This window comes from Callionymus lyra, chromosome 12 (genome assembly GCF_982586985.1).
Source record: "Callionymus lyra chromosome 12, fCalLyr1.hap1.1, whole genome shotgun sequence".
Lineage (NCBI taxonomy): Eukaryota > Metazoa > Chordata > Actinopteri > Syngnathiformes > Callionymidae > Callionymus > Callionymus lyra.
Genome location: NC_141829.1, coordinates 8991943 through 9007013, shown reverse-complemented (window position 1 = coordinate 9007013; position 15071 = coordinate 8991943). Strand labels below are relative to the sequence as shown.

General features: G+C 39.7%; 1 protein-coding gene across 5 annotated transcripts in view; it reads right to left on the bottom strand.

Moving 5' to 3' along the window:
- The window catches only part of LOC148068173 (uncharacterized), a 47854-nt gene that overhangs the window by 7923 nt on the left and 24860 nt on the right, over positions 1 to 15071 (bottom strand). For all 5 annotated transcript variants that reach the window (XM_087803534.1, XM_087803535.1, XM_087803531.1 and 2 more), the window contains exons 6-9: positions 12853 to 12891; positions 11408 to 11527; positions 3461 to 3634; positions 214 to 3065 (exon numbers count right to left, since the gene is read on the bottom strand). In XM_087803534.1, the coding sequence (XP_087659660.1) occupies positions 214 to 3065; positions 3461 to 3634; positions 11408 to 11527; positions 12853 to 12891 (3185 nt within the window). The remainder of the gene's footprint in view (positions 1 to 213; positions 3066 to 3460; positions 3635 to 11407; positions 11528 to 12852; positions 12892 to 15071) is intronic.

The following is a 15071-nucleotide window of genomic DNA, read 5'->3' as shown; positions in this document are numbered from 1 at the left end:
GCTTCTAAACTCGGATGCCCTTATCATTTTCTTTTGTTCAGCCGAATACACGAAAGAACTTTAAATTTAAACCAACTGACCAAAAAAAAAGAAAATGTTCTAAATGTTACTCTGAAGGTTTAAATGTTAAGAAGAAAGTGAATAATTGTCTGTCAGGGCCAAGATTGCAAGTTCATCACTTTCTTTATTTGACCTTGTAAAAAACTATCTCACCAGTCTTTGCCGTCACTTTTTCTTCTTTCTTTCTTCTTGTCCGACTTCGACTGCTTCGCGCCCAGCAGAGACGTGATCTTTTGCTCCCTCTTTTCTTCTTTCGTTCTGGGAGTCTCCGACTTTTTAGCGCTCGGAGCTGGAAGTTTACTTTTGCGAAATCCAAACCAATTTGCTAAGGACGAGCCAGATTTCTGTTTCACTTCAACGCTCCTCTCCTGCTCTTGAGTCTTGTGCAGGTTCTCCTCGATGCCGATCATCACCTTCTCTTCGATTGTTGTGATGGTGTTCTGTCTCTCCGGTTCTTCGGACACGGGCTCGCCGAAAGCGCTCGAAAATTGCTGCTCGATTTGCAGCCTTCTTGCCTGCTCGCGCTGCAATTTAAGACTTTGTAGCCGTTCGCTCGAGGATCCTAACTGTTGTGGGGCTGTGAGACCCTCTTCGAGAAGGAAGTTATTCAAAAGGGATCGGTTCATTGGACAGTGGTAGCTACTGGAGCAGCTCAAACTTCCGGGAAGGACGTCACCCAGAGAGTTTAGGGAGCTTCCCGAGTGGGTTTTGATTTGAGTGCGAACCTTTCCGGATCTGTTGTAGCTCGGTCGGTCCATGTAACGGGCTCCAAAGCTCTGGCTCCGAGCTTTCGCTCCATTCATGCCCATCACTGGCTTTAGGGGAGGCCTGGTCGACACTGAAACGGAGCGTTTAAACAACCAACCTTCCTCGTCAAATCCCCAATCCAACATCACTCCGCTGTCCGACTCCACAGGTTGAACCGATGGTTCGGAATCCAAAGAACTACATCGGTTCTCAATTTTCCTCCTGGATCTATCATGAGTGTTGTATTCATGGATCATCTGTTGGTCGCAAGTATACGTCTGGAACGTTTGGACACACTTTAAACTTGCCTCGTCTTTGTTCTGTCTCCCAAAAACCATGAATGTTCCACTTTCCTGTCCTGGGATGGCCTCGTGAGATTTAGCATTTACCGGATAGGCCACTTTCACAATTCTTGACGTGCAGCTCTGGGGATTATTACCCACGCCATGGCAGTAGATGTTCGAATACGCCTGAGGCAAGACCTCTGAAAGTTTTGGCTCACTCACACTCTGGTGTGACCTTTGCAAAAAGTTTTGATTCGGCATCATACAAGGAGGAACATTTCCATTGTGGTACAAGATGGGTCTATCCATAGATAACTGGTCCGAGTCAAAATTTTGGCACTCCTGAGCTGGCATGGGTGGCAGCCTTGAAGAGTGGGTGTTAAAAATCTTGGATTCTTTAATGTGAAGTATTCCATCGGACTCCAAGTTTGTTCCTGTGGCTTGATTGTCTTTCGCTTTGTTAGATTGTTGAAGTTGTACGACAGAGGAAGGTTGATTTGGTTGTGGTTTTGGCATAAGGGATGCGGCTTTTCCGGTGGTAGAACTCTGCGGTTGAGGAACTTGTTTATAAGCTCTGTGCATGGAGTCACTGCCGGATCTAAGAAGAAGTGAACCAGATCGTCCAGGAAGAGGGGGCGGAGATGTAGACCGGTCTTCTGAGTGTGGCGTTTCAGAGTGCTGCTCTTGTCGAGGCTGTTTTCTCGGCGAGCACGGTAAGTTGTCATGAATGCTGTCGTCAACAGATTCGTTGTTGGTTTGACGTAAAGGTAATTTGGTTGGGCTTTTTGTGCTTTCTTGAATCCCTGACGGTTTAATTGCTTTTGTGTTTTTCACAGGGGAAGCGAGAGGTGAGGGCTGCTGCACTCGCTCAAGAGACCTCGAAGCAGTTGTTCCATTGTCCTCTTCTCGCTCAATTTTCACCCCATTGTTTGATCCGTGCATTTGACTAGTCCTTTTGTTAGACACATTGTTCCCGGAAGGATTTGTGTGCCCTTTAGATCTGTGATCCTTAATAAGCTTCTGGTGTAGCGGAGAGTGAACTTGTTTCTGCTGTTCTGGTCCTCCGTCCGCACTCTTGCTGCGCAGAATAAAAGCTTTCCGGGCTGAGTCACAAAGCTGCGGTTTTGGTTTTCTGTGTGGAGAATCTGGCTGAGTTCTGTCCTGGCTTGTATGGTTTCTGCTGTAACCCACTTCCATCGAGGAGCTGCGTTGTCTGGCTTCGCTTTCACAGCTGAGAGCTCTTGTCGCACAGTTCTGAATGACCTTGTTCACCTCACCTGCGGATCCGACGTCGCCCTGTTTGACTGGGATTTTTCCTTGCCTTTTGACAAAATCGAGCCTCGATTTACGATCGGTGGACCGTTCCTGGTTGTTGTTTCTGTCGCTCAGCATCTTTTCAGATTGCTTGTGTTTCTCCAGTGAGTCTTTATTCCTTTCATTCAGGTGCGTGAGACTGTTGGTCGGACTTGTACCGAGTTTAATGTTGGGATGCTCTGAAAACACAAGGTTGTCGGTGACGGGTGAGGTGAAGATGCCAGAGGTTGTCTCGGGTTGAACGTGATCTTTTTCATAGTGACTGTCACCGTTGACTTCCAGCTCGTCCAGGGATAGATTTTCTCTTTTTGGGGAGACCCCAGATCCACCAGTTTCCTGTTTTGGTAAGTCATCGCTGGGATCATCAGAGTCAATCTCTCTGGCTTTAAACGATTGGTTTGCCGGTTCTTCCGGTTTGTTTCGAACCTGTTGCAGGCCCACGTGTTTGCCCCCGAGTGAGTAAATCCCCTCGTTGGAGGTCATGCAGTCTTTGCAGTGTTGCGTAGATGCCGGACTCGTCGTCTCCGAGGAGTTTGACATCTGGAGGTGTTTCAGGCCTTTCAGAATATGGCCTTCCTTCCAGCCCAAATCTGGTTGCTCAATGGCCATAGAGTTATTGCCTAAACCCATACTCATGCGCTTGTCCCGGCTTGTGGCACACTGTGGAGAACAAGAAACTTGAATTAGATTTATTTCATTTTTTTGTTCTGTGTTGGGTAAACATGCTAATTGCAATGACAAGAGTGAATAAAACCTGTGGAATTTTGACTGAAAATATGGCTAATTTGGCCACACGGTTTGGTAGTGGCTACATCCAAAAATAGCTTTTTTAAGTTCTTTAAATGGACTATAGGCCGTCATGAATGGTTATTGGATTCTGGGGTGCTTTGTGACTGGCTGGCAATTTCTTTTGGGGGAGCTTTAAGACCACAAGGAGCTGGGATAGGCCTCATACACCCCACTCAGAGAATAGGATTTTATAAAATGTATGAATGACTAAATACAATTTGGAATCAGACCTTCAACATAGAAAAAATATGCCAAAACATAAGCACCTGCTTGGAGAAGCCTCGTCCCTCCGCCCAGGTGTGGGAGCCGCTGGAATACTCGCTACAGCCACTGGAAAGTGAAACCTCGCTGCCACTGCCGCTGCTGCGTGGGCATGTCAGACTCACTAGGCTGGGCCACTGTCCTGCTGGGATCCCTGCTCTTCCATTCATCTGTATTTCCTGCAACACAGGGAGTGGGTTTGAATATCACATGCACCGATCAGGGAATGGTATTTGACTGGGAATTTTTAGATTAAAATTATTATATACAATACGTATACGCAATAATTTAATTGAATGCTAAAAGATAATCAAAATATAGAATATAAATTACTCGCTTGATCTAAGAGCGGGTACGTGACTACATATTCACAATCAACATTCGACTCCAGACCGATTCACACTGGTTCGAGGCAAGCTTGGATCAGAATTAGAGATCCGACAGCGGTAATTTCAAATATCTTTTTATCTGCAAATCACACCTTGAATCATAGATCAAAGAACAAAGCAAGACACACAGAGAAAGGGGGGCTAAAAGACGGGAGAGAAGAAAACCCCCACCCAAGGACATTTGAATGATTAGATTACAAGAAAACAAATAAGGATGTCTCTCAATGGGTGATCGGGACACAGGGAACTTGAAAGGACCATTTGGCCGGAAAGAGACGACCTCCCGGATGGGAAATCTGCCTTAAATATATCGATGTTTCTACAGATCGTGACCTTTTGTGTGGACAAAGTGTGTCTGGTCGCGATCGTAAGGCTTGTATTTTGTCTGACTTGGAACGGCGAATAAACGACCCCTGACACACTCTGGATTGTTCATCTTTCTCCACGAAGCGAAGTATAAGACCCGGGACGGACGTGACGTCGTGTTGGAGCGATGGAAGCAACTCTGTGTTTTGATCGTTTTAGAATCATGAAAGTTTAGGTCAAAATATGGCTGTTTCCTGCAATGACCTGGTCATTGACAAACACAAAGTGAAGGCTGGTATGGACACACTCTTTTTAGTCCAACACTGAGACATGCCACCTCTCTGTGATATGGAAGTCGGTATAAAAACTCAAAAAAGATACAATCCCTTCTTTTTTAAATCTATATTGTGCCAAAAGATCCCAACTTATAAAAACACGAGATTTACGTGCCGATATTCTTAAACCAATATTCCCGGAGTCGTCGCCGAAGTCAAAAAGTTAATCGAAGAATGGAATGACATTTAACGCGTCGCCTCTTTTAAATCACCTGAGTTTAAATTCCCCTGCTTTTTCACGAGATGGTGTGGATGTCGCGATTGGGATTTTGGAGACTGGAGACATTTTTTTGTTGTGACACGATTATTCAGCGAGCGCGAAGCCATTTCTGTGTTCCCGCTGTTCATTCATATTTCATGCACAAGCGCACCATGACTAACAAGTGTGCGACGATGATGGCTCGCAGCGGCAAACACAGGAGTGCATGTGTTTTCCTGCCTTTCATGTGCAGAGGGGAAAAGTACCCTGTTTTAATTTCAGTCATTTCAATTTCAGCAGCAATACGTTTCAGCCACACCAAGCTTTTATGAACGTTAAAGGTCAAAGCTGCAGCTTTTGAAGGAACATATACAGACTAAACCAGTGGATCACATGTATTGTGATAATTTTCTGTTTAAAGCTGTGCTTAGTTGAAAGTATCATTACAAAGTGATTTCAAAAATTGAACATAATTAGGGGGAAAACCCCCAAAAAGATGTGTTTGATACATTGAGTCCCATAACTACTAAAATGATGATTGAGATTTTCTTTATTAATTATATGTGTTATTGGTATGATGACCAGCAGAAATACCTTACATTGACCTGGTAAGTCATTTCATCCAGATTGCACATTTTTTTCAATTATTTTTCAGAGTAATTCTGAAATTTCATTATTTAATTTCTCCTTATAAGTATCTTACAGTCTAGAGTTAGAAAATGGTATATGCAATGTTGTGAGACTCTCAAGTCCATATACAGTAAATATTTAGTTTTTAACCTTTGCGTTATCTCAGGGTCAATGTGACCCGTAGGCCCGAAAACACATTTGTTTGTGGTGTCCCTTGTGTTGTTCCTGGGTCAAGGGTTAAGTTACCAGATACGAGAAGGCCTCATGTTGGGTTTTATCCTCTCAGAAACCTAGTTAAACTTGACTTGGTTCCATAATGGAAATAAATGCAAGTACCATCTCCGACATCTTTGGTCGCCTCACTACCTTATCCTCATCCTTCCTATCGCCGCTTTTACGTTCTAGAATAGAGTCTACTGTCTAGTTTAGGATTTACAGGTGATCCGGCAAGTTTGTAAAACAACATAATACAACTTGGTTCTTGCACCGATACAACGTTTTTTATTAGTTTTTCATCAGTTTCAACCCCTTTCGACTTCAAACCCAATGTCATTTGATGCAATTCGTTGAAGTTGACTTCGATTCCTGGCTCATCTCCAGGAAAGCAGACTTTTGCGCAGCCGGCACTTTGAAAGGCCAGCGTCATGTTATTTGAACTCATTAGCATGATTGAGATTGGGACGCCATCGGTATTCGCCGCCGCCACGTCCAGGCAAGAGGCACCCGAAGGTGTCAAATGTTGCGACCCGATTCGACGCGGCATTGATCAACCGCACGACTGGCATGGTCGCCTTGCCAAAGTCATTAGTGTCATCAGTTAGCGATAATTAATGTGAATAAGAAATAATTGCTTGAGGGAGTCGGGGACCCGAGTCGTCTGGTCCCTTTCATTGATATTCACCAAATATTTGATTATCGGGTCTCGCCTTTTATTTCTCACGCGCTGCAGCAAAAGGCCTCGACCGGGCAGATTAATCTCCAAACTAATTACAGCAAGAGTCGAAAAAGGTTTTGTTAGGATTCGACGCAAGTGAAAAAGTTCAACATGATTTGTGCGAGACTTGTCATCAGCGACGAGGACGGATTCAGTGATGTGTGTTCCTCATCGTTTTGATTCGGCGTCAAATGAACCCGAGAAAATTATGTTAACTGGCCTGAACGCATAGAAGATGGTTGTCCATGATAAAATAATGTTTTAAGGAGCATATAGAGTAATTTAAATGTCAAAATATATTTTAAGTGTTTTAGGTTTGTTTTAATGTATTTTTCTTTATTACACACATAGTTATTTTTCTACTGTTCAAAAACGTTCAAGTAACTCAATAATATTCTGATTTATTGAAAAGATTATTCTTAAAATACAATATTTATCTCTTAAATCAAGTAATAAATGTTTATTGGTATCTCTTTATTGCCTTGTTAAATATAAATTTGTATTTAACAATTCATCTTTTTATCACCATCAATTTGAATGACCATAAATTATTCATTTCTGTCATCTGGCCAACTTTTTTCATCTTTAACTTTCTAAAATCGTTCTCTTTCCATCTCCTTCATTACTGATATCACTGATGGAGACCTCGCTGTCTTTTTCCTTCCATTTTATTTTTTTCAACTTGAGCTCTCCTGGCCGGTCGGCTCTGTGTTTTTATCAGTCGGGCGAAGCTGGACTTTAACAAGATGTTCTGTTCTACACTCCGAGCAGCAGGAGTCCAAACAAGCGGAACGACTGTGGGAGGAAAGATCATTGTAGCTTCTGGTGTTTGGTGCAAAGAATAACACTTTGTAGAGAAGAGTGCTAGAAGCCATTTTAAGAACAACAGAACTTGTTTTCTTTTCATTTGAAACATACATGGATGCTAGCAGAAGAACTTATTTTTAAGCTGTCTGCGTTTTTCTTTTGGCAAAATAACCGAAAAACAGATTTGTAGTATTGTCCGAGTACTTTTACTCAGGATATACAGACCACATGACTCTCGAAGAAGTCGTAACTGCTTTCATTTGTTTTGAAACCAAAATATGTCCCAACATCAGCCATTAAAAGCTGCTAGAGTCACTGTATCCTCTCGTCCTCAGTCATCACTGGGATCTGCAGTGGACATATTTCTGCTGCCATCTAGCGGCTGGAAGTTTAATTATTAACAAAAAATTAAACAAACACTGTGAATTTTTACATGTTAAATGTAAAATTACAATGCTGAAAAAAACTATTAAATAAATAAATACAATTATTGCCTTTTTTTTCATCAATAAATATTTTGGAAAAAATACAAGGATATATACTGTATGTGAATCAATTTTCTCTTAGCCTTATTACCACCTTAATTTAGAAATCTTTCCAATCTCTTTTTCTTCCTCCTTCCTACTGTTCCATATCAGTCATAACATTGCTCTTATAGATAGAAATACTTTATTGCTCTTATGGCTATAAAGACACGATGAAACCGGTTTTAAATGTTGTATATGGGTTAGTTCTTGGTTGGTTGTCTGGAAACATAAAGGTGGAGGTAGTGAATTCAGTTTTCCACCATAGTTTCCTCTGATGAAAGAAATTGTTGACAGATTTTCTCAGCAATATTTATTAAAATGTATATATATATTTTATCTCTGTTGGTTGAATCGGTGAAAAGAAGGTCGCTGTATCTACGGCACGGTGTCCAAGGTTGGAAGCACAAGGACCGACTCATTTTGTGGAAGCACTTATTACAGGAGACACTAGTGTTCCTTCAAATCTCCATCACCCTCTCCTGTCTTCTCACGGACCAATCAGATGTGTTCATGTCTCCCAAGTGATGTGTCAGACAAGCTCTCTTGTGAGAAATCAAGAGCTCTGAGGCCACGATCTGAACTTCCTCGAAACCTTATTCCAGAAGTATTTTCCTTCGATTGCAATTACCTGCCCTTCAATCACATGGTGCTGAAGATGTTCCAGCAGCTTCTATCATCTATCCACATATTATCAAGTTTTGATCTCGCATTGGTACCAAAATTCATGTTTAATCCCGGTATTACCGAAGCTCCTTGGTTGGTTCCACAAAAGAAACAAAGTTCATCACCAAGTCCTACCAATAACTGGTGGCAACTGAAAGAAGCTATCTTCCTCAAAATGTTGTTTCTTTGAGAGGTTTTTTTTCTTTATACTTCAAAAAACGTTCTCCTTGAGTAAATTCTGGCATCCTGTACTCGCTACCTTAAGTATAAATGTTTCTTTCTGTCTCTGTCATGATTTAACAAAATGCTATTGCTGGACACTATCGTCAGAATAAAAGCATGAAAATAGTCGAGCGGTTTTCTCAAGTCTAGCAGAATTAAAGCACAGATAACAGTGGAAGAAAATTAAATGTTTAAAAAAAAAAAGCTCAAAAAACATTTGTACTTCTTTTTTATCAGTACCTTTTATCAAACATTTCTTTCTATCTTATTCTTTTTATATATTCAAAACAAATGTATTTATTTCCCTTAAAGTTTGGTTTTAATGGGTTACCCCCGTAACGGAAATTGGGAATGTTCTGCATTTCAGTCAGTATTTTTTGGCAGGCTTTAGTGTGCGTTGGAGGCTCGTTCAAATAAGAATTCCGATAGTGGCTCTTTTAAAAAAAATAAAAAAAACATTTTGAAAGTCTGTACTATCTTGGATATTTAAACACAGAAAGTCTGCTTATCTTCTCTGTCCGCTTAAAAACTGTTCTTATCTAGACCTGAAATTACGGTGCCAAAATCTGTATCCATCCCGAGTCCTCACTTTCACCGTTTTATTTTTATCACGGTTCCCCCAAGGAAAACGAACAGAACCCATTATATAAGTTCAAGTTACAAATGTCAAGACTCCTGTAGCCGAGAGTCTCCGACACGATGCATTTAGATGTTTCGTCCTGGCCTCTGAGTGAAAGTTTGGCCTTTTCCACAAAAGGTTAAAGATGAGTTGTGATTCCTCCCTGGGATCAATAACTTGAGACATTGCTCTACTCGGAAGATTGGACCAAAGAAATAACATCTACCAATTTTTCAAGTCCACTCCTATTATTCTTTCTACAGTTAGTCCTACTATTAAAACGATTCAGAGATGTGGTTTGTTAGAGATTCTTGCTATCTTCCTGATGGACGATGGTAAAATTGTGTTTCCTACCTTAAGTAAATTTCAACACGCTCAGTATAATCCTCTGTCTCACTGCTCACATCAACATTCGGCCCATGATGCAAAAACACGTCAGAAAATAAAATACAAAATGTCCATCAAGAGCATCAATTATTCACGGTGATGTTGATGTGAAGGTTTTCACTGCAGGAGACGCGTCACGCTGTCGAGCAACGCGCTTCGGAACCACTCGACCGGAAGGTGTCTGAATTAATTCCAGGGATTTTAATTGCGGAAGAATTGTGAATTGTGACAACTCTACATGCGGGAGCGATAAATTATGGAGAGATGGTTTAGATTTAATGGAGACAAAAAGTCGTTCAATTGTCTCGGGGGCTGACGAGGAATCGTGTCACTGCTTTGACTTGAACACGCATCTAGAATCTGTCTCTTCAACCCGGACAGCATACATTTAAAGTGTTAGTTCACCTAAAGTTTTAATTTCACCCATTTTCTTCTCGCCCTCATTTCAACTAAGGGTTAAGATTACAGAGTAATCTGTTCCTTTTTCAAATATAGGCTAAAACGTTCATTTTAATTCAGTTATCTTCGTCTTCATCTCCGTCCAAAAAGACACTTAAAAACATCCAAATACCTCCATACTGCTCGTCTGTAACGTCCTTAAACAAGTCTATATGTAACGCTTGTTTGAAGCAGAAGTTGAAAGAATAACAAGAGATACAGACAGATAGTACACCGGGTAATTATTGCGTGTGCTTTCAGCGTAGCCGGAAGGCCGTATGCACTCCTGAAGGACTCACCATTACATTTACATTTACCTGGAGATTTTCTGTTCCCGAACGATTTATTTCATCGAGGCTTCCAGAGGGACGTTACAGACGAGCAGTATGGAGGTATTTGGTTATTTTGGAGGAAGACGAAGACAACTGAGCATCAGTCGCTACACTAAAATGAACCATAATTTTTTGTCTATAACTCTAAAAAGTAATATATTACTCTGAAAATAATCCCTACTCTTAGTTGACTTGAAAATGAGGGAATTTTGGGTGAACTATCACTTTAAATTAAAATGCCCAATAAGTGGAAAGTTAATTAAAGGCGAATACCAAATAAGTCCCTTGTTGAAATACTAGAAATGCCGTATCTAATTGGCCCCTGAACCTAGGAGTCTGTTTTTGATCTCAAAGGTTCAGTGTTTTTTAAATATAGGGAGGAGTCGCCTGCTATACAGGACTCTATCCACTTGAAAATATGTTCCACATGGGTTCTGTATGGAAACAACATTTCTTGTAATGTTTTTGTCAACATAAAAAATCAAAAATTTCCCCCAAAATGTTTTAAGTCGGTGGCCAAACAAGATGTATCTTAAAGTATCTCAAACAGGAAGTACTAGTTTGATTATCATATTGTCTTTTCATTCTTGGACGCTCAATCTTTGTTAACTCTTTCTTTGCATTTGTCCTCCTTCACAAAAACCTCCATCAAATTCCTTTGGTTCAACATGGGTTTTACTATTATTGGAAGTCTCCAAATAGCATTTGACATTCATGATCTCTATGTCTATTATCTTTAACCCCGATATATAACATCATGGACATTAATCTACTTTTATTTTGAGCCGTACCACACATTATCTTGTCTTTTGAAAGTTTTGCTCATTTGGTAAAACATGTGTGAATCTCCCACATTGCCGTTCCGCTCTGTCGCTTTCCAACTTCATTATACAATCTTATCCAAAAATGATGATTAATTAGTGGAACCGCGAGCCTCTTTTGACCTGAGCGGACGCCATCGTGACCCCAGTTCAGATAATTCTTCATTTGACTGGCCACACTTGATGAGGATACATCACTTGTTAGATTTTTTTTTTCTTTCCGTGTGCGTGTTGAGAATCAGCGGGGTTTCAGAGCAGAACCGCCGCTCATGTAAAATTTAAATTTCCTCCGAGATCTGTCAGCCTAGGTTTGGATCTCCAAAGCAATTCACGCTGCACCTACCTGGGAGATGGGAACGGCGGACATCTTGACGCGTTGTTGAAACAGCACGCTCAATATTCGGTTCTGCTGCTCCAGGTCAAACACACGAGTCCGCAACTTCACACACTCTTCCTTCAAATCCTGCCCAGCGGACACAAAGAGAGACTCATGAATCCATACAAACGATAGAATATTGGTTTTTAGTTCAAATTTGTGATGGCTGACATGATTCTATTCACGATACTTGAACATCTCAAAAACAGACGAGAAGAGAAATGATATTTCGACAAATATTGAAGCGGTTATACAACTTATCTCATGAGTATCATTCTGTGGGAGCGCTTACCGAGTCATTGTATAGTTCTATCAAGTTTGCAGTATTACTTCCTCTCTGAAACTTCAACAATGTAAGATGCAAATACACATTAGCGTGAAGGTGATATTGCTTGTGGAGTAGTTTGAACATTAATGCTGGTACACTGTGGTGTCAATAAAGTTTTGACACTTTTGAAGCTTTTATGAAAAATCTTTGAAAGATAAAACCATTTTATTCATATATAAATTATTATTGTATTTATACAGGATTTAAAATGTTGGTAAATTACAAAATAAATATAGTGCTGTTTCATAGTATTACTCTGTGAGGCATTACTGTGGAGCCTGGCAGAGTAATACTAAAAAATTAAGCACTTTATTTATGTTGCAATTACGTACATTTTAATACACATAGCTCAAGTTGCAGTTTCATAGTTTACCAATATTTAAGTAGATTCTTGAGCGCCATGTACCACATCTGATGAAGGTCAGTGAGTAAAACCAGAATTAATAGTAAGGCTTTCTGAGAAAATAAAATGATTTTAAGTGCACAAAAATGTGGTAAATTAAGTGTTTTATCTGTTATATTAGCTATAATTTAGTACTTGTTTGATGTGTGTCTTCAAGAATAAATATGTTTCTTTTGATAACTACTGGGAGGGCTTTGCTGTAATGGGATTTGAAGGAGTTTTAATTAAGACATAACCCTCTAGTGGTTATAAGACGCAGATACATGTGTAGAAAAAATGGTAAAGGCTGATGTTTTTTATTCATCAATAAAATAGCATGTTTATTATGTACTTAAAGAGGCAGTGTTTAAGAATTATGATACAGTTATAGCTGATTTTAAATTAAATAATTGCAACTTAATGGCCATCAATAGTCATGAATACACAGATTAATCTACTACATCTTACAAATGTTCTAATTAAGTGACAAATAACTAACTTTAAAACTTTAAAGTGTCACAATTTATGTATTTAAGTTCATTTATAATTATTTTAGAGGATCATGTCATGATTGTTTTTAAGTAATTTCTTTGGTATCTTCAGTGTGTGTGAAGCCCTAAAAGTCTCGGAAACTGTTAAGCACCAAACTAATTTCAATCAAATATAAAATATACTGAGAATAATAAAACTGAAAGAACAAACCTTCTGTGTGAGCAGAGCCTGGACCACCTGGTTTGCCACCTGTAGAAAGAAAAAAAAAAAGATCAGTCATCAGTAGCTCTTAGCCACTCATCAGCTAGCTGATGCTAACACAATTTTAGTGAAGATGAAGCATTCAAAAGTACAAGCTCTTAATAGATAACCAATTTAGATTCATCATTTCTACTGTGTACTTAAGTCAGTTTAGCTGAAACAGTGTTTGCTATTTTCTAATGTTAGCCGCCTCTCAACCCATTTTAGCAAGCTCAAGATTAGGGATTAAAAATCTCTTTATCTTGATGTTTTCTCAACAAGAACCTTAAATAACCTTTCCACATTGAGCTGTGTTTTCTGTTATTATTTGACCATCTTTTAACACTAGCATTTGAATTTAATGTTTAATCATAATAAGTCTCATAACACTGCTAATGCTAATGTCGAATCCATGACCCTCCATCAAAAGTCACCAAACAATGATGGAGAACTTGTTTTGATGCTCTGGTGAGAGCTTGTTGTTTTTGTATTTGTCCGGGTTGTGCAGTATTTCTTTTTTCCTTGCATTGGCTTGATGTGCCTGTTGTCATGGAAACACAATAATGGTTAATCCCTCGACACCTGAGCGGGTTTCCAGGACCGTTGTTACACAGGACACTGTCTGCTTTGTCAGTAGTTGTGATGAATTGGTTTGTTTTAACTGTGGGAAGAAATTAAGTAAGAAAAGAGTCTATGATTTAAGTTACTGACTAGAATAATATGTTTAAATGAATCACAAAAAGAACCCAAATGAATTCAGATAAAAGTCCAACAGTTCCATCTAAACAATGTCATTGTAACTATTTTATTTCATTAAAGCACTCGCTCCGACTGTTTCCTTCCTAGTAGGTTTTCACTCGACTTAATAAAGCGAAAATTAATCCCTCGAGGGAAAATTTCTTTCTTCAACCCCGAGCGCTTGGAAGTCTCAATAGGGATGATCTCCATGGTAACCGCCACTGATGCACACAAGGATGAGCACAGAGCGGATTGAAGTTGGTGGAACGAAGGTGGGTCTTGTCATCATGAGTCTCTGATGTAGTCGACCACTTGTGGAGTGATGATGATCGGTCTTGTGCAGGCAAGCGGACATTTGATTTGGATGTCTAGATGTAATAAGCGTTCCTCACCTGCAGGGTGCTTCTATACCACCCCCTCAGATTGGTGCATAGGAATTGTTTATAGGTTGTTTTTGTATTGTCTGAAGATGTGGAGCTGAAAACCTATATTTTGACTCTTGGCTGGACATTTCAAACCAAAAGTCAACTTGATGTTATTGTTGTGGTGTTGAAGACGTGGTATAACTCTATATATAATCTATATATACTCTTTTTTTGTAAATGTATTTAGAAACTATTCCAATTCATCAGAGTAACTGCATATGGCACTAGTTAGCGTACAAGCTAACGTAAAAGCTGACACAACAGTGAAACAATTATAAAATGTTACCGTCTTACTTCTTGGGTCACAAAGTATCTCGATATCGGCAACGAAAAGTTTGTTAAATGTTACCTGTGCATTCACCCCTTTATAGCATGGGTTCTAATGCGCCGCAAATAGATGCTTAAGTACAGATTATTCAACAGCCTCCAGATTAATTCTTGTCTCTCTACTCTTGTATCTTGTCTACATTAATGTTTGGTTCTGAAATGTTTCGGGTGTGTCGACGTGAACGGCACTGGAACAATATCTTTGATGCTACTGTTAGCTTGTCTGCTAGCAAGGCTAATCAAACTACTTTAACCACTTCACTGTGGTAACTGAAAATTGAGTCTTACCACTGATATATGATGTGATATTTATTGCTAAATATCTCTTCCTTGATAGATATGGGTGGGATTGAAGATGGAGACTTCGATAGCTTTCATATGTACATGTTTTGACAGACATTATGAATAGATATTGAGAGTCGCTCCAGATCATAGGGATTCGGACTGTGACCAAAATAGTCGAATTCTAAACATCTCTGGCGCAAAGAAAGAGTGATGTATGGTTTTAACTGAGAACTTTCTGAGTCTTATGGGTGTTATCCGATACTGGTGCCATATCGGTACTTTTGATCATGTTTCGACAGAAGTACACTTTGTGGTAGTTGCGTTCTGACGGTATATTTTGGTTGTAAATATATTGTGAGACATGAGGGGCTCTTGACGGGTGAGTTTCACCTTTATATATATATTTTTATATCC